The sequence below is a fragment of the Lemur catta genome, chromosome 15 (assembly GCF_020740605.2).
Source record: "Lemur catta isolate mLemCat1 chromosome 15, mLemCat1.pri, whole genome shotgun sequence".
Classification (NCBI taxonomy): domain Eukaryota; kingdom Metazoa; phylum Chordata; class Mammalia; order Primates; family Lemuridae; genus Lemur; species Lemur catta.
Window position 1 is genome coordinate 8,246,172 of NC_059142.1, and position 20,550 is coordinate 8,266,721.

The following is a 20,550-nucleotide window of genomic DNA, read 5'->3' on the forward strand; positions in this document are numbered from 1 at the left end:
TCTCCAAGCACCTGAGCACGGCGCCTTTTTCCTAAAGACACTAAATGAATATATCTATCATCATGGTCTTGCGAACATTTTTAATCCTTGTACTGCCAGGCTATTTGGCTCTTTATGTGTAGACATCTTATTTACTCGGACAGTAAGGTCTCCACAGGCAGAGAATCCCATCATCTGCACTGTTCATTTACATGGTATTTTCCACCATGCCTGGAATAGAGTGGGTTCTCAAGAAATATGATAGTTGAATGACAGATTAATGAATCTCAAACTACCTGGAGTAAATTTCAACCCTAGCCCTCATACATCCCAGAGGCAGTTTCAAAAACGAGCCTGCAAGGTACATAAGCAAACCTTAATGTGGCAATGACATAAACAGAAACGCTGCCACAGCTTGTCGATGCAGTGGCTCCTATGTAAGAACGTTTATACAGAAAAACATCCTGCTCCTTCTTAGAAAACAACAGGCTCAGAACACCCAAGTGGCCCTTCTGACTCATCTGACTCACTCGAGCCCACAGACCTGAGGTTGCTGGCCAACCTCTGCTAAACGTTCGTCACTCTCAAAGTCACCGTGAACTGCCTTTATAGGAAAATCTAAGGAACCAGGTGTTTGCCCAGAGCAGCCCTGAGAGCAGGAGCCTGCTAATGAAAACTGAAAATACAGGTCATTGCCGTGGCCTCGTCTCTCTCTCTCTCTCGCTCGCTCGCTTGCTGTTCTTTGCTGTTCTTGGTTACAGTGACCTTATGACTGTGAATAAAAAATAATAGGGGTGTTGGAGACAGTGCTTGACCAGGAGTCTTGGGGGAACTGGAATTACAAGCTCTAGTAGCCACTGCAGGCACTGCCACCACAAACTGACCTTGAACAAGCCTCTTCCTAAGCTTCACCTACAGGTGACTCTAGGATTCCCATCCAGCAGCCTGTGAGGAAGTGGCCCACACGAACCAAAGGGAACTGCAGAGTTCCCTGTCCTGAAAACCATGGAAGGATTGGCCTTCCATCACTCAGAAACTGCACAGAACGGATCCAGGCTCCGCAGCACCACCACCAAGTGCTACCATTTAGTGCACATCAACCACGAGCCAGGCCTGTGCTTGTCACTTCAGGTTTATGGTCTAGGGTCTCTACTAGGATCCAACAAGTTGGTATTGATCTTCTCACACAGAGAAAAGCAAGCAGAGGCTCAGAGAGGTCGAGCAATGTCTCTGCTCGAGGCTACATGGCTCACCCACTCCTTCCACTAGAGCAGTGCTTCTCTGGTTGTCCTGGAGCTGAAACTGTGGCCTGGCGGAGACCCGCAGCCCCCGGACTCTCACCCAGGACCTTTGCAAAGGACTGCAGGAAATGTGCCTGTAGCTGAGCCGCAGGGACACAAGCCAGGACCCCAAACTCCTCACTCAGGAGGGCTCAAGAGCAAGCATCACAGGACTTTGCTGTTTTCGCTTCCTTCCACAGAAAACATGAGGCTGTTTCTCTGCCGCAAGGAAGCCCTGCCACGTCACTCTCAAATGGCCCCAAACTGTGCCCCAGTGTCCCCGTCCCCAAGCATTTGCCTGTGGTGTCCTCTGCCTCCCATGGCCACTCAGCTCCACCTTCCCGCCCTGCCCGGCCTCCTCCGAGGCTCCATTTCCTTTAATCTAATTCTTACGGGGAAAGAAATGCCACATTTATTAAAGTGCAGGCTTATCTATTTCATCACAGATCTAAGCCACAGTGATAAATCCCTAAGCTAAACACACACAAAGGCAAGACGAAGCTGGAATACAGATCAGAGCAAAGACGCAGGCAGGGCTGAATGTGGGCCTCTGCCCAGCAGCTGGGTCTCGATCCAGGAGCGGCCGTTCCTGCCTCCTTGCAGCGGGGGCGGACGCGGCCGAGGCAATGTCCACATCGACATACTTTCTGGATAGTCTGGCAAAACCTCCCCAGATGTTCTACTTAGGAAACACTGGCTTTGCTGCATCTTGTAAAACTTCTGAACAATCCAAATGTGTTGCCTTGTCTTCGTCCAGCACACGTGGGCTAGGATACGCGGTACGGGACAGCCAGAGCTCCTGGCATGAAGGTGCAGGGACCCAAAGGTGAACAAGACACAGCCTCTGATTTCAAGGAGCTCATTTGAGGACACAGAGGTGGGGACCCTCTGCAGAGGTTTCCCCAAATGTGTTGGCTTCGCTACTGGGGTAACATTCTGTGGCCTCCACGTCAGAATCAAAAGTAGGCAAACACTACGCCTTTAGAGCTTTCCCACGTTTCTCCAGGGGTTCCCCACGAGCCTCCCCACCCTGGGCATTCACAGTCCATGCAGAGACACAACCACTCATGTTTACAGTGAGAAACGCAGACAGTAGCCACAGCGGTTCTCTTCACTGATGGCTTTTATACCAATGGTTTCTGGCAGAAGCATTACACAGTCCCCTTCTGGGCCACACCGTGACACAGATCGTTAATTGTCCCCTGTGAGCCATTCTTCTCTGGTCAAAGAATTCTCATATATTCACTGGTCACATGGCCACCTATCATAAAGCTACATTGGCTGATGTGACATAAGTGAGAGTGCTATGGCAACTTCAAGCAAGTGTCCCTAAAGAAATGAGGCATGATCTGCTTGGTCCTTTTTCCCTCTTGAGGCCTAGAATACAAATATGCCTGGAATGCAAATATGATGGCAGGAGCTCATGTAGCCATCTTGGGCCATGATATGGAGGCCACATGCTTAGGAAGCCAGAGCAACCAGCTAGGAGGAGCCTGGGTCCTTTATACTATAGAGCCTTACCATCCCTGGACTTCTTTTACAGAAGAGATGGAGAAATTTCCCTTTTGTATTGGCAACTGCTATTTTAGGTATTCAGTCATTTGCAAGCATACATAATCGTAATTGCTGCATGCTGTCTAATATATTAAATAAGAACATTCATTCCATCACTTATTTATTCAAGAAATAGTTACTGAATGCCTAGCAAGTGCCAAGATCTGTGCAAAATGCTCTGAGCACTATGGATAAATACAGTGAGCAAAGGAGAGGTGTCCCTGTACTTAAGGCACTTATATTCTAATGTGTCATTATTGATCTATTTAGTTCTGATGAAAGATATTCATGGCTACATTCAGGTCTAGATCCCTGGAAAAAGAAAATCTGTACATGTACATGTGGGTGGTGGTGTGGGAGGGGAAAGAGGGAGAGGTGGGAAAGGGAAAGGGGAGCAAAGAGAGAGTGAGAGAGAGACACCAAATACTTTGACTTCCTTTATAATGGCTCTGGCAATATCTGCTGGAGAACTGGACACTCCAGCTCAGCTCATCTGCCAACACTCAGGCCTTTCCTAATTTTCTTTTTGATAAGACCTCTCAACTATTCATTCCAAGCCCTTGTACTGACCTGGCCATTCTCTTCAACCATTTGCTCTGGCCCAAATCCTTGAAGTCATCTGTGACTCCCATCTTCCCCTCACGCCCTCCATATGACCCATCAGCAAATGATGTCATTTCTACCTTCAAATAAATCCCAAGCTCTTTATTAGATATGAGTATTAGAACAACGAAAAGTTTCATAAATCTGGATATTGTATCAGGGTTACGTAAGAGAACATCCTTGAACTGAGAAGATACGTGCTGAAGTAGTTTAGGTATGAAGAGTCGCAGTATCTGCAACTTATTCTCACGTGGTTCAGTAATGACGATGGTGATGACGATGGTGTTGATGACAATAATGGTGGTGGTAGTGGTGATGATGACGATGATGATGACGATGGTGATGATGGTGATGATGATGGTGCTAGGGCTGCGGCTGCTGCTGATAGTGATGATGATGATGCTGGTGATGATGGTGATGATGATGGGGATGGGGATGATGATGATGATGGTAACGGTGGTAGTGATGATGCTCACAATGGTGATGATGATGATAATGGTGACGATGGGGAGGAGAAGAAGGAGGAGGAAAAGGAGAAGGAGGAAGAGAAACAGAGGCATAGAATGTTAACAACTGGTAAGGGCATATAAGTGTTCATTATATCATTCTTGCAAATTTTCCATTCCTTTGAAATTGTTCAAAATATGAAGTTAAGAATAAATAAACCGCTGGGTGTGGTGGCTCATGCCTGTAATCCTAGCCCTCTGGGAGGCCGAGGCGGGTGGATCGCTCCAGGTCAGGAGTTCGAGACCAGCCTGAGCGAGACCCCGTCTCTACTAAAAATAGAAATAAATTATCTGGACAACTAAAAATACATACAGAAAAAATTAGCCGGGTATGGTGGCTCATGCCTGTAGTCCCAGCTACTCGGGAGGCTGAGGCAGTAGGATCGCTTAAGCCCAGGAGTTTGAAGTTGCTGTGAGCTAGGCTGACGCCACGGCACTCACTCTAGCCCGGGCAACAAAGTGAGATTCTGTCTCAAAAAAAAAAAAAAAAAAAAGAATAAATAAACCCTGAAAAGAGTCTTTTTCATGTCCTCCGTCACGAACATCCCAGTCCCAGTCTCCACCTCCCTCCCATCACCCATAGGAGATGCAACAGCTTCCCCCTCCCACCCCTGCCCTCTGCTTCTGTCCCTCCAGGGTCCATTCTCAAGATGGCAGCTGCAGTGATTATTCAAAAACACACGTCAATTCCTATCACTCCTCTGCTATAAGCCCTGCAACAGCTCCCATCACACTCAGCATGAAACCCAAACCTCGTGTGGCCAAAAGACCCCACCTCTCTGACTTTATCCACTAATGTGTTTCTGCCGCAGCTTTCTCTTCTCTGGCCACTTTGGTGTCTCTTGTTCCCCAAACACAATAGGCAGGATCTCACCCCCTCCCTGAACACTCCTCTTCCAGAAAGGCACACGTGGCTCGGTCACTTGGGTCTCTGCTCCAGTGTCCCTTCCACAGTCGAGCTTCTTCCTACCACTTCCCATCACTTCCTATTTTCTTTCCCTGCTCTATTTGTCTGCAAAGCTCTTGTCATTACCTGATTTTAGGTATATGTCTATGGGTTTATTTTCTGTCTCCTCTAGCTGAATGTAAACACCATGAGACTAGAGACAGCTTTGTTCACTGCATCATCAGTGCTTGACACCCGGTAAAGAACCAAAATCACTTGAATAAACAAAGGGATCAGGGTATCTTGAGTCCCACCTGACTTCCCCTTTTCTAGCTCTCAGGTCCTTACATCTCCTCCTCTGCAAGCCTCTTCTTTTAGGTTCTCAAAGCCTGCCTCTCCAAGCCCCCTTGGAGGGCCCAACCTTGCCCCATTCCCATGTCATTAGCCCAACAGAGCCATATGCGGAGCCATATGTAGGAGCCCCCACCCCTTCCCGAACTACTCCCGTCCCACCCCGCCCCCAGGGACACAGCCCATATGTTTAATGAAAGAAAACAATTCCCCCTGTTCAGAGCAGCCTTCTCCACTAGTACACAGAGTTCCAGTTCCTTCCTGGCCTTTGTCCCAAATCTTTAATCACTGCTGTCTGTTTATAGAAGAGCCACAACCAACCCTTCCAAAGGAATTGATCACTGTGCCCTTTTGCAAACCTCTGGTCCCTTAAGCATCTCTTGTGGGTGCCAGTTTACCAACCTCCATGAACACCCTTCACCCTGCTCCTCACCCAGGAATTCCTACCTGCCCTCGAGCACTCTGCAATGCCCACCCCGACCACAGCAGCCTCTCTCTGCACATTCTAAGCTGGTGGCCTATAATTTTGGTGGGGCACCTGCATGACAATTATCTTCTTGTATCGTCTCATCTTTCTGCTCTTGGATTTAAGCTCCTGAAGCCAGGACCACATCCCATCCATCCTCTAGCTCCTGTGGCACCTAACAAAGAGCTTGGCACACAATGGGTGCATGGCATCTAGTTATGGTGGCTGGATGCCGCCGCTGCCTCTATCTTTGGTTCCCAAGCATCCTTTACTCTGTAGGCGATGGACGTTGAGACCCCTGGGGAAGAGACCCCTAAAGGCCACTGGCATGGCGGCTGGGCTCCCCCTCCCCCCAGAACTCCCTCACTACGCAGCCCGAGGGCTGGGCACGTGGCCTCTCTCCCTTGCATCCTGCGTCGTGGGCTTGCCCTGCCCAGCACCCTCCTGCTCTTGTCGCTGCACCGCGCTCCGTCGTTTCCTCGGTTTTGCCAACTCACGGAGGTAATTTCAAATTCTAACCCTGTCCTCGGTGCTTGGCTTTCCCTCTCACCCACACCTCATTTTGGGAACAGCCGGAACGTGTTCTAAATCCTCCTGCTCCCCGGGCGTCGTGGTGAGTAATTAGCAGGCCAGCTCAGTGACTCTTTCTCCCTGGGCCATATGGTGAGAACAGGCTCTGCCTGCCCCCCACTCAGGCTGCCTCCTCAGTGGAGGGGCAGGGGCTGGTCCTCACTGGCCAAGTTGGCCAAGCCGGGGCAGCAACCAGGCAGGTCGAGACCCTGGGGGATGGGGGGAGGATGTGTTGGGCACAGCCAGCCCGGCCAGGGCAAGGGCAGCTCCTCTGGCTTCTGGAAGGCTCTGCATCTGGGCACACCTGTTCTTAAAGCAATCCCGTGCTAGGAGAAGCCACTTACCTCCCAGGATTGGAACACACGGGCTTAGGACTCTCTGAGTGGCATGAAATTAAGAAGTGGGAATTAACCCTTCCTCTCAGGACAAGTCTGGCACTGAGAATGGAATGGTGGTTTGGCCATGGGCTTTGCCCGGGCTCTGACCCTGGGGTCACAGAATCCCGAGAGAAGTGCAGCCGATAAGACAGTAAGTTCCAGATCAGGCTGCCCAGGGCAGACCTGTGCCCTGTCACTGACCAGCTGTGCACCTGTGGACGGGCTGCACTGTTACTTCATGCCACTGTGGCCTCCGGCCTACCAGGATGGTGACAGTGCCCACACGAGGATTCCACAAGGAAGGCTCCCAGCACAGAGCCTGCACATTCAGCCCTCAACAAGAGCCAGCTACTGTTCTTATATTACCTAAGAAAAATAGGACCTCAGAAGTTGCTAGGTCAGCCTCCCTCTCATGCTGCAGAGGCCCAGGTAGGCCCCAACCCTGCTTAAAATCCTCATGGAGTGAGTGGCTCACTGCCTGGCCAGGTGATCTGCCTTGGAGCTGAGGGGCTCACATCATGGGGACACCCGCCCTTATGCAGAGCAGGCAGTAGCCCCCTGTGGCGTCCTCCCTGTAGCCCCAGGTCCATGCACCTGGCCAACCAGGAGCAAGTGTAGACCCACAGCCTCAGGACCGGCTTCCCGTCAATGGAGGGGTGCCCTGTCTGCACCTGTGGTCAATTTGACTTCAGGGCTTGAGCTCCAGGGTCAGTCTGCCTGTGTTCAGAGCCCAGCCCAGCCAGCCCTTTTCCGGCTGTGTGATTTGGGACAAGCTTCTGATGCCCACCGGGCCTCAGTTTCCTCATCTACAAAGTAGGCATGATGATAGTGGCTGCCTCATAGGGTTTTTATAAGATTTAAATAACCTGTAGAAAGCACTTTAAAAAGTACTGTCAGTTGTTAGTATTACTCAAAGGACGGGGTTCTCAAGCTTGCCAGCAGCTTTGTCACCCTCCCTGGCAGGCAAGGGGCGTGGGTGTGTACAACAGGACATGGCACCTCAGGGTACCACGCTCAGCGTGCCACGAGAAGAGCAGGCATGTCACCTCCCTGGATCTGGATTCGAGGTTCTTTCAATGTGGTCTAATGATGTAGCTGTGCCCTCAGCTGCCGATTTGCTCTGTTTGTTCACACTAAGCCCTCATGGCTCTCTCACGCGGCCTCTGCTATTCTCCCTGCAGGACTTCCTGGGTCTCCCGACCCAAATACGGGATTTTTATGGTGCTATTCACTTTGTGAATATTTACCCGACAGCTCGAGTGCGCCGGGCTCTAAGCCAGGCACTGGGGACTGTGGGGTGGGCAGGGCTGACTCTGGACGTGCCTCAGAGAGGACGGATAGCCCAGAGGTGGTTAACTCAGTCAATCCTCACAACGACACATGTGGGAGATGTTATTATCCCCGTACAGACCAGGAAACTGAGGCAAGGAGCGTTCAGTGAAGTGATCAAGGCCCAGGGCGAGTAAAGGCAGGGCTGGGTCTGAACCGGGCCAACTCTCTGGATCAGCCCATCCCACTGCCTCCCTGAAGTGACACCAGTGACAAGGGGCCATCAGGGCACAGAGGAGGGACGCCCCCAGGCAGGGATCAGAAGCGGAGGTGCCAGAGCTGTGGGCGGGAGGGTGCCCGGCAGTGAAGTGGAGGGGGCGGGCTGAGGAGCAGGTGGGAGGAGAGGATGATGGAGACGCAGCAGGTGTGGACAACCGTTTTGCAAAGGTGGCTGTCGGGGAGAGACGGGGTCGGGGGGAGGGTACGAAATGGAGGGTGGGCTCGTCCCTCCAGGTGAGGGTGTGGGAGCTGAGCATGCCACCCACGCTGGAGGAGCAGAGCTAGCGGAGAAGGGCAGATGTCGAGGGGACAAGGTCTCTGTGGGCCTGCGGCGAACAGGACCCAAGGGTGAGCCTTGGGCAGCAGAGGGGCCTTGTGAAATGAGACCGTGGGGTGTCTGCGCCCCACAAGATGCCTTGAATCCTGAGTCTGCCTTCCCCCCGGGGGGTGCTGGCCATCCCCCTTAGTGATGTGTCACCTGTCAATTCGATAAGCACGCTTGCGACATCATCACCCAAGTGATAAAAGAAAAACACCAAGAAGGTCAGAGCTGAGAAGAACCAAGGCCCAGGGACACCCTGGAGACCCGGATCCCCGCTATGACGGGGTTCAGTCATCAACCCCTGTAAACCCCGCTTCACCCAGCTGTAAACTGGGAGTGAAGTGCAGCACCCCAGCCAGAGCCCCGGGAAAGGGAAGAGGGGAAAGGGTGCCCAGCGCTGACAGAGCACCTCCCGGGCACAGGCTCTGTGCTCGCCATCGACTGCCCTACAGCGTCCCGGGGAGGGGAATGTCTCTGAGCACACTCCACGTGGGAGGAAATGTCACATGGAAGGTGGCTGGGGCTTTCAGGGAGAGGTTAAGAGCAGGGGGTGACACACCAGAGCCCACAGGCCAAACCCTGCCCGCTGCCTGTTTTATGGCCACGTCCGCTCACTCACTCACCTATGGCTGCTTTCGGGCTACAGGGGCAGAACTAGGCAGTTGCCACACAGACCTTACGGCCTGCAGAGTCTAAAATGTTTACAATCTGGCCCTTTTCAGAAAAAGTTTGCCAACCCCTGTTTAAGGGCCCAGGACTCATGTCCAGGCTGTCCAAGCTCTGTTTGTCTGATTCTGAAGCTTACAGGCTATTACGGCATCGCCTCGCCCCCCTTTGTGGGAGGGTGTCTTCCTGCGGAGGAAGCAGGCAGAGAAAGTTCTAGCATTAACCCATCTTGCCATTACAAAGCTGACTGATCAGCTGCTCTGCTTCCCTTAACAGAGCCTGTTTCCACTACTCGACAGTCAGAAAATGGAAATCAGATCATCACACTTAAATAAAATCCATACTCTTCACTGTGACCCCCGAGACCCTGCCTGAATGGTCTGTGTCTACCCCTGTGTTCTCATCCCAGACACTGGCTCCTTCCTTCCCCACACACCCGCGCTGGCGCTCTGTTCCTTGAACACGCTGGGTGTGCTGCCTCGGGGCCTTTGCACTTGCTGTTCCCTCTGCCTCGAATGTTCCTCCTCCTCCCTCTGTGGCTGGGTCCTCCTCCTCGGGCAGGTACCAGCTCAAATGCCACCTGGTAAGATCACACTACCAAAGGCAACTCCCTCCTCCCAGAGTTTTTCTAACACTTCCCCTGCCTGGTGGTGTCCCCTGCATTTATCCCTCTCTGAAGTTATTTACGTGCTTACTTGATGTCTCCCCCATACCCGGTAAGCTCCACGAAGGCAGAGGCTTTGTTCTGCTCACAAGCGAAACTTGAACTCAAGTGGACACTCAATACCTCTATCATTTAAGTCAGTGCTGCCCACTGTGATAAAATGTGGGTCACAGATGTGAGCCACATATGTATTTTTACATTTTTTAGTAGTCACATTAAAAATAAAAACAAATAGGTACAATTAATTTTAATAATTAGTGCTCAACAGCCACATGTGGCTGGGGAACAACACATGGACAGTGTAGACCTAAGATATTATTTCCCTTGTGTCAGATGTTGCTCTGGTAGATTTACATTTACACCTAGGGGACACCTGTGTGCCTCAGTTTCCTCACAGGCCAAGTACAGGTTGGACAGGCTGCTCTCACCATCCCTGCAGAGCCCCAGAATCTTATGAGGCTGTCGTCTCAGCCTGCTCTAGAACAAATAGTTCTGTTTCCTTGGGGATGGTTGAGAAAAGAAAAGTCCCATTTCCTACGAGAGGCTGAGGTCGACCAGAAGTTTTCCAGAGCTCGGTGCATGGCCCAGGTTTCTGGCTTCCTGGGCAGCACTAAACCTGTCCCTGGAGGCAGGGGCTCTGGGCTGCCTGGGCTTCCAAGTTCCCTACCCTTGGCAAGGTGAACAGAGAGGGAAGGGAGCCCTGGGTTACAGCCTCTGTGAGCCCAGCCACAGTAATGAAGCCCCCAGCCTCCGGCTGCACTGAGCCACAGAGTTCTGGGTCAGCCCTGGACAGGAGGAGGGAGCCAGGGGCTTGGTGAGAAGTGTGGGCTCTGGAAACCAGGGCCTCCCGGCTCAGACAGCCACCCAGAGACCAGCCTATGGAGCTATTCAAGTGACCGACTCCACACTTACATTGCAGAGAGGGCTGCCAGATAAGCATGCAGCCTTAATGGGAGCTCTTCAGCACACAGCTACGAAACCAACACCTCGGTTACTCAGCTGTGGCTCCCACACCCATGCAAGCAAAGGACTGTGCCATCCTTCATTCATTCCCTGGACAAACAGTCATTGAGCAATTAGGACCTTCAGCAGTGCTCTCGGTTCCGGGATATGACAACAGCAGAAAGATACAACCGTCGCCTACATGGAGCTTACATTCTGAGCAGGCAGAGACAATAAACAAATGAACCAACAAACATGCGAGGTTAGAGGATGTAAGTGCTCTGAAGAAAGCAGAGCAGGAGACAGGAACAGATGACGAGGTCAGGAAAGGCCTCTCTGAAATAGTGCCACTTGAGCACTAAATTTCACAGCACAGATACCTGGTGCTGGAAAATGTGGGGCCACAGGAACAGAGAGAGGAAAATATCTCAAGGCAAGAATACACCTGGCACGTGGAGGGACAGTAAAGACCAATGTGTCTGGAGCCCATCGAAGGACGCAGAAAGTTGCAGGAGCTGAGGTCAGCGGGTGGGGGATGGCAGCCGGGCCTCGAGGGCTGCGGCAAAGCGCTCCTTTCTGTCACCTGCACAGCTTTCATTCTCCACGGAACTTAAAGAGTCACGGCCCCCGTAGTCTGCCATTAAAGAGTATGGCTTTGACAACTGGCAGGATGACTGATTGCTCATTTATACAACTCCCAGTGGTGTGTAGATGGGGCATGAATATTTACTGCCTCCAGCTGATGCCACTCTTGATAATGTGAAGTTAGATATCAAAAATGCTGGCACGCTAACACACAATCTCATTACTACTGCTAGGGATGGGCGCCCCACTTTCCCCCAGGTACCCCGAGACAGGCTCTTTAGGCGTGGATGAGGCCAGGCAAATATGCTAGGTCTCCCCTCCTCCCCAAGCATGAAGACCAAGCCCACAGGGAGCCGCCGGATGCTGAGCTGGGGTGGAGGAGGGGGCCCTGCAATGCTAGAGGTGGTGCATCGCCTGAAGGTTCCATTTCGTCCTCTAAACTATTCTGATATTTCTAGTGGTACCTGCCCAGGTGTCTCCATTCCTAGCTGCACCCTGACACCTTCCCTCTCTCGGACGAGCCTGAGTCCTTCACTCCTTCCGGCCCCACCTGCCGTGGAGAAGACGTATCACTGCAGCCCAGGACCTCGGACCGGCCAGGCTCGGTGTGAACCCGCACTCTACAGCCTTCAAAGGATGTTTCCCTTATTTTCCCTCCAGAGCCCAGTTCTCGATGTTTGCCGGACGTGAGAACTATGTGGGGAGGTTTTCATCTGTTTGTGTGTCTTTAAAATATCAGGTGCAGACCCGGGGAGGTGGGGGGGGAGGGGATGGAGGTATGACTACATGATGAGTGCCAGGCGCACTGTCTGGAGAATGAGAACGGACGCGCTTGGGACTCTGACTCGGGGGGGATGGGCGGGACATGGACAATGTATATGACCTAAACTTATGTACCCCCATGATGAGCTGAAATAAAAAAAATAAAAAATAAAAAATAAATAAAATAAAATATCAGTGTGCAGATCCTACTACGGAGCAATGAAATCAGAATTTTTGGGGGTGGGGGCCTGGCATTAGTATTTTCAGAATTCTCCACACAATTCCAATGTGTGGCCAGGGCTGAGAATCGCTGTGCTAGTGGGGTCTCTTCTTCAACTTGAATGTGTGTGAAAATCCCCTAAGGATCTTATCAAAATGCAGCTTCTGCCTTAGCAGGTCCCGGGAAAGGCTCAGGATTCTCCATGTCTGACAAGCTCCCATGGGACGCAGTCGCTGCTGATCCGTGGACCACGCCTGGAACAGCAGGGGGCTACAGGCAGCCAGATTTGAGGGGTGGGGGATGAAAGCAGGCTTCCCTGGTTTTCAGTGTTCAAACTGTCCGTTTTAGAGCTCCCTTTAAAGTTGGAAAAGGGCTTGCTAGAAGAGTTAGGGTAAAAGGCTCTTACAGAAGGGAGGAGGACTTTTCTGTTATGTGCGATTAGGAGCTTCCACACCTAAGAAATATTGCAGGATCCATTCTCTGGATCCTAGCAGAGTGTGCAGCGTACAGTAAGTGTTCAGTCTATGGTACTTGTGTTATTGTTTCTATTATTATCACTGCAAGATCCTTATCCACTTCCTAAACCAAACAAGCATGTGTTTTCAACGCCCAAAACCCTAATTGAGCCCCACGACCCACGTTCACCCCCAGAGTATGTGCCTGGAGCAGGAGCCACACACAGGAAGGGGTGGGGCCGGGAAGCGGCATCCCAGACGCGACCACGGACCCCGCCCGGTCTGAGGACACCAGTGCATTGCCTTTGGTTCTCTCATTCATTTAATTCATTTTCCAGGAGCTGTGGATATACTTGCACAGCCTGGTCATGGGTAATAATAGTATTTGCTACGGATGGGGACCTGTTTTAAGTGCTTTACTTGGTTTAACTCAATATACCTTTAAAACACCTCTAGGCCACAGGTACTATTAGCCTCAAGGGCAGACAAAGAAACTCAAAAACTCAGAGAAACTTGCCCCAGATCACATACATAGTAAGAGACAGGGACCAAGAACATGGAAGAGGATGTAGTTCAGGGGCCACGCTTTCCCAGTGCTTCCCAAACCTTAATTGCTAATTGATTTCACTAGAATACAGTTCTCCTTCGGTGGGGGGGGGGGGTGGAGCCTGAGGGCCTGCATTGCTCACACGCTGCCGGGTGGCACTGATGCAGCCCCGCCACCAACAGCATTTGTGGGAGCAAAGCTACCCACACACTCTGACCCCTCCTGGTGTGTCTAGACATCTTCCTTAATATCCCCCTAACAACTCTGGCCACCTTACTCCTGCAATTGGTGGTTTGTTGATTTGATGAGTGGCACAATCACAGTAAACTCCCACTTTGAACACTTACCCAAAGTTCTGTTTAAGTTTAAACAGAACTGTTCAAATTGCAATATTTTGTGGCAAAGGATATCAACTATTTGGAAAAGCATCATGTCCATTATAAGCTGTAGAAGTTGTGGCTTGTGATGAAATTGCTTTTAAATTTACATGTCACCACTGAAAATGCTTTCTGGGGCCAGGAAACAATTCCCGTCTCTAAACACTAAGTGGGGAGTTCCAATTTGAGAGAGACGGGTGGGGGCGGGGGGGATTTCTTGAAACACAGAAGTGAATCATATAACTGTCAGCTTGCTTTCTTAGTTTGCTAGAAGAAAGGCTGCGTGTAGAAACCAGAAGAAATGACAAATCTTCCTGCTCAGTGAAGGGTGTTTAAGGGCGAATCAAGGCTGTCCACCTAATCAGTGGACTGGGTCTGGATTCAGTGGTGGGGAACTAGCTCACTTGTGATGAGACAGAGAAAACTCGAAGGGGTGAGGATAAATGACCAGAGGTGCTTTTCATGCCAGAGTGACCTGAAGTTTCAGAGTCGCAACAAGGCTCTGGAAGAGACTGACTTCAAATGATGAATGTTGGGGAAAACCGGAATACCCTCCTCACAGCTGGCCGTGATACCGAGGTTACATGGAACAGTGACCAGTGAGAAGGAGAGTCAGTTACAACGGTGCCTTTATGCAATTTCCACCGCCCAGTGACCCTCCAACTTCACTGCACACTGGAATCACCTGGGAAGCTTTACCCGCTCACCCCATTCCCAGGCCACACCCCCACATCAATAAAATCACAACCTCTGGGGGTGGGGCCCAGGGAGCCTTAATTTTTAACACTCCCCAGGTGATTCCCATGTGCAGCCAAGTTGGAGAACCACCGGCAGAGGCTTTCAGGGGCTTCACTCCTAAAATGAAGAAATCCTTCTGGCCCCGTGAGATTCTTCACTCTGGCTGCGTGTTAGAATCATCTTGGGGAGATTGTTAAAAAGACTCATGTGACACAGGCACAATCCCTAGAAATCCCAGTTAATCTGCGGAGCCCAGGCATCGGTATTTTTAAGAGCTCCCCAGGTGACTCTACCGTGCAGGCAGGTAGATGACCACTGCTCCAGATGTTCTTGCCAAGACTCCTTCTATTGCTTAGGCTGTAAGGATCCGTGGTCTGAAAGCTGAAAATGCATCTTGGACTTTTCGCAAAGGCAGAGCCCTCATCTTTACCTTGGCATGGGGGATTTCTAACTGTGGAGGAGTCTGAATCCCCTAAACCCCACACAAACTGTGGGATGCATGTGTGTATTTATATGCATATGTATGTACATTTCAGAGGAGAATGCCCTCAGCTTTTGTTAGATTCTCAAAAGATTTATGACTACTATCTTAAAAGCAAATATGTGGTTTCTGACTTAATAAATTTAAGAAAATGAAAGAATGAATGGAAAATAAATTGGATCTCAGCAGTACCTTCGCTACAGTTTTGGATGTGAGGCACACCTGCTACCAGCGAGAGGTTGTATATCCCTATTGCAGGTTTAGTTCAGATCACACAGCCCAGTGGTCCCCAACCTTTTTTGCACCAGGGACCAGTTTCATGGAAGACAATTTTTCCACGGACGGAGAAAGGGTGGGGGGCAGCAGAGTTCTGTGGCCCAGTCCCTAACAGGCTGAGGCCCAATACCAGTCTGTGGCCCGGGGCTTGGGGACCACAGATATAGCCCATCTCCCCAAAAAACTGCAGGGGTGACAGGTGTGAAGATTTCAGATCCAAGCGTCAAAGCAGAAGCTGTCTCTGGGGCCGGGATCGGTGCTGGGCTGTCTGTACTGCTCACGGTGAGATGCGACTTCCGGAGCTGTGCTTGTGAGGAGACTGTGCTCAGATATTTGGGATTCACGTCCTCAGGTGGGTTTTCTAGCCCTGATTCTTGTTAACTGTTTGCCCTGGTTTGAATCCTGGTTTTTTCTCTTACTCTGTGACCTTGGGAAAGCTATTTAACTTCTCTATTCCTCATATAAAAGGGGGATAATATAAGCACTTCTAAGATTGCTGTGAAAAATAAATAAGAAAATACATGTAAAACCCTCAGCATTAACTCATGGCACCGAACAAGATCCCAGTAAATATTTAGGTTATATTGCTGTTATTACTGATGTTTTTATTGTTATTAACACCTCGGTGACCTTGTTCAAGTTACTAAATTTTCTCGAGCCTCATTTATTAATCCATAAGACAGGGACACCAAGCCCTGCTGTTTCTTTCATAGTGTTACAGCAATGATCAAGTAAAGAAGTAGAAGGCGCATCATTATTAATAGCAACTCATCACACATCCAGGGATTCTACAGAGCACAGGAAAGGGTCACCCGAAAATACAAGTGTAATTCCCACCCTCAGGAAGTGCTCTTTGCAATTCCAGTGGTTGAGCAGCCTCTACCTCTGAGTGCAGCAATTTCTTGTCACATATCTAGCATCCTAGGCAGCCTAAACCTTCCCACCGCATGGGAGAATGGGTGACCATACCCTGCCATGCTGCTGCAAGCTCCCCTTCCGGTAAGAGAATTATACCAGCCACTCACTAAATCACAGATGCTTGAAATTGTCAGCCCTGGCCCAACCCAGACACTGACTGGCAGCGGTCTCTCCAGTTCCACACTCTCCCCAGGGATACAGTCCCCAAACTCTTCCACAAGCCTGCCTGTCCATCAAGGAGTCCCTCACTGTACCGTAGTCCATGACCTGCCCCGCTGGAGCAGAAACATCTCACCAGCCTCGGCAAAGCTTCAAGATACTGAGCTCTCACTTACCTGGAGTCTGCTTGGCCGTACGCACGGGGGTGTAGTGGTTTTTGGAGGACGATCTGACCGGCGTGTTCTCTTTGGGAGAGGTATCGATAGCCGAGATAGTTTCTCTTTCACAGTGTGCTATGGGGATGGGTCCCTGCTGTCTCAAGATGTCAGCCAGAGCCCTAAACAAGGAGGAGATCACACCGTGAGATCTACTGAGCAGGTGCACACACCCACAAAGGGAGCTCGCTTACTTTCATGGGCTCTTTGATTTACACACATACAGGAGGAGACAGAGACACAGTGTTCAGTTCTCAGTAGTCACAGCTTCATCTGGGGCTGGTCTCAGTGGGGGAACACAGGGCACAGGTTATCATGCCTGGGGGGACAGACACTAAAAGGCTGTGACTATAGTTTCTTTTTGTGATTCACTTCACATCTGTGAACCCTGAGCCCTTTCAAAGCCCTGGCTCCCCAAATGCCTACCTATGCCAGGAATATATCCACAGCAGCTGGCCAGAGGAATGTCATCCCAGTGAGGGCTGACACCGTTGGCCTCAAATTCAGCAGCAGGTTACTAATATCGGAGGACCACCTCCCCATCCCAAAACACACAATGAGTAGTGTACACTAGATACTGGAGACGCAGATAAGAACAACACACAGCTCCTGCCATCAGGGAAAGGTGTGATTTAACTACAAAGATAGGATGTACAGATAAAAAGATAAAAATCAAGACACGGATGGTGCAGACAGTGAAGGAAACTGGAGTTTCGTGGAGGGAACAGTTGCAAACACAGGGAGAAAGACAGGCAGGCAGAGACCTTGCCATAGTTGGAGAAACCCAGCCTCCTGCCAGAGGTCCAGTTACCCAGAGAAAGCGGATTTTACTTATGTGATACCTAGCATCACAACCAAACAGGCATTGCTGAGGACTCAGCAAGCATTGGTCACTGCAGAGACAGAAACAAACAGGACCCAATTCCTGCCATCTAGGGGCTCACAATTTAGGCGGAATCACTCCCCAACCTGGTTTCAAATGGGACCCCTTCTGTGGGTGTGACATGTGATACCCACTGGCAATGCAAAGCGAAACTCATAGGGATCCTCTAAGGACGCACAGGTGAGTGTGGACAAGCCACAAGAAACGACATCCGGACACTGTTGTTTCAGGGCCAGGTCCCCAGTTCTCAGTGCACCCCTGTTTTGCACAAGCCCGTTAAGGACTCTTCTATTTCCCCAGGATATCTCTGAGGAGTGGGGTCCCGCCCACCTGAAATCCAGCCATGCCCAGCTCATCCCAAAGCTTCCTTTGCACCGGAGTCCAGCTGTGAGACTCTGCCCCCTTGGAAAGTGACAACCGCGACAGTTTAAAAACATGTCTGAGAGTGAACTGTCTCCTTCCATTATGCTGCCTCTGACACGCTGAACCTTCCTAGGGAAAGAACATCACACTGGCAATCTTATCATTTAGTGGCATTTATACTGCAATTTCAGATTTTCCAAATGCTTTCTCTTCACTGGCTTTTTTTCTTCTCAGCCTATAAAGGAAGGAGCAGACACACATGCTGCTACCCCTGCTCATGTCCGCGGAACAAGCAGTCAGGGAGAAGGCAGAAATGCACAGGTTTGGTAAAGGAAATCCAGGCAGACCTGGGATCCAGGTCCAGCGATCTGACATTCAGGACCTGGGAGTAAGAAAAAAATTGTTGCCCCAGGAAGTCAAGAGATTTGAGTTTCAATCCCAGCTCTTCCACTGATTAGCCGGGAACCTCTGGACAGATTTGTTAACCACTAAAACTGAAATTTAATTTCCCCCCCCCAACCACAAAACAAAAAGTTTAAACTAACATGACCTCTGAGATCCCTTTTAATGCTAAAATTTGATAACTTTATTTTACGTATGTTTAATGAGGCATCCATGAAAATTACCTTGATTGCTTCACCTGTGATCATCAAAGACACTTTCCTACCATCTTTCTATGACAAGAAAACAGTGAGTTCTAAGTTATGAACTCATACACCTACATTCAATTAATTTTCAATAAGGGTGCTGAGATCATTCAATGGAGAGAGAAGAGTTTCTTCCAGAATGGTCCTGAGACAACTGGATATCCACATGCAAGAGAATGAAGTTGGATCCTTACCTCACACCATACAAAAAATTAACTCAAAATGGATTGTATACCTAAATATTAGTCCTAAAACTATAAAACTTAGAAGAAAATGTAGGAGTAAGTCTTTGTGACCTCAGATTTGACAACGGTTTATAGAATATGACACTGAGAGCACAAGGAACAACAACAACAACAAAAATAGATAAATTAAAAATGTGCATCAGAGAGCAACATTAAGAAAATTAAAGATAACCCATGGAATGGGAGAAAATATTGTGAAATATATAGCTGATAAGAGACTTGTATCCAGAATATATAAATAAATCTTATAACTCAACAATAAGAATGACAAAACAAACAACTCAATTTTAAAATGGGCAAAGGATTTAAATAGGCATTTCTCCAAAGAAGGTACACACGGCAAGTAGTTCAGCAGCATTAGTCATTAGGAAGATGCAAACCAAAATCACACTGAGACTTCGTACTCACTAGGATAGCTATAACTGAAAAGCCGCATAATACAAGTGTTGGCAAGGATGGAGAAATTGGAGGCTTTGCACACTGCTGACGGGAATGTAAAATAGCACAGCCCCTTTGATAAACAGTTCAGCAGCTTCTTAAAATGTTAAACACAGAGTTAATACATGATCCAGCAATTCTACTCCCAGGTACTCCCAAGAGAAATGAAAACATATGTCTATTATTCAGTCATAAAAAGGAAAGACATACTGATACATGCTCTGACCTGGAAGAACCTTGAAAACATCATGTTAAGTGAAAGAAACTAGACACAAAAGACCACACTGTCTAAAATGCCAGTTAGGTAAAGGGGAGGACAGATGGGGAGAGTGACTGCTAAGGGTGTGGGGTTTCTTTTGGGGAGGATGAAAATGTTCTAAAATTAGATATCAGTGATAGTTGTACAGCTCTGTGAATATCCAGAAATCTTTGAATTAGACACTTTAAAATTAAAGTATGAATTTTATGGTAGATAAATTACATCTCAATAAAGCTATTACCAAAAAAAAATTCTATTATTTTTCTTTCTTTTTCTCACCTCCCAAGTTCTTATAAAGACTCTTATTTCTCTGGTGCCTATGAAAGAGCATGGAGTCATGTGCACAAATCCACTGCCTTTGGTAAGTCAAGACTAAATAATTCTACATCGGTGGTTCGCAACCAGAGTGATTCTGTCCCCCTGCAGCACGTGTGGTGAGGTCCGAAGACATTTTTGATTGGTTGTCACAATCTAGAAGGGAGGTGGTACTGGCATCTAGTGGGTAGACGCCAGGGGTGCTGCTCAACACCCCGGAACTCACAGAACAGTCCCCACAACAAAGAATTATCAAACCCAAAACGTCAACAGAGGCGAAGTTGAGAAAGCCTGATCTACGTCCACACAGTGCTCGAAGAAGTAAGTGTTTAACCCTCGATGCAATCTGGTTCCACAAAGACCTACTGAGCCCTGGGCTGGGCTATAGGGACCCAGTGGCTCTGGAGACACTACAGTGAGTGTCCCAAAGGAGGGGGGGCCTTATCTGTTTGGGTCATCACGGCATCCTCAGGCCTTGGCACGTTACCCAGCCATTGCATGAACAGAGAAAGAGAATGATGGTGGTCCCTGCCCCAGCCTTGAGGTGTATTCTGCCCAGCAAACTTTTGTCCGCTTGACAGTTTAACCAACAGTTCCAGAGTAGACTGGCCAAGGAAGATCCAGCAGAAAAGGATTTTTCAAACTAAGCTTCCCTATCCCAAGCTGAGGAGACTCTCGGTGCCCATCTCCTGGAAGCTCTGCAGGACACTGGCACTGTCCGAGGTCCGGCTGGACGGCCACCTTCCTGAAGACCATCGGGCTCACGGCGTCCCAAGTGTGCACAGGTCTGCCTTGCTGCTGGAGAATGGGTTTGAACTGGGGGTTGCAGCAAGCCTATCTCCTCCTGTCTCTAGGTCACCTGGGGAAAGAAGAAAGGCTTGCACCCTACGATGCATCCTCTTCTGGGGGAGGATGTCCGATGCCCGTGGGCTGGGCTGAGCTGGGCAGCACGG

General features: G+C 49.6%; 1 protein-coding gene across 3 annotated transcripts in view; it reads right to left on the reverse strand.

Moving 5' to 3' along the window:
- SHISA6 (shisa family member 6) overlaps positions 1–20,550 on the reverse strand; it is a 281,745-nt gene that overhangs the window by 242,755 nt on the left and 18,440 nt on the right. For all 3 annotated transcript variants that reach the window (XM_045527164.1, XM_045527162.1, XM_045527163.1), the window contains exon 2: positions 16,409–16,569. In XM_045527164.1, coding sequence (XP_045383120.1) covers positions 16,409–16,569 — 161 coding nt within the window. The remainder of the gene's footprint in view (positions 1–16,408; positions 16,570–20,550) is intronic.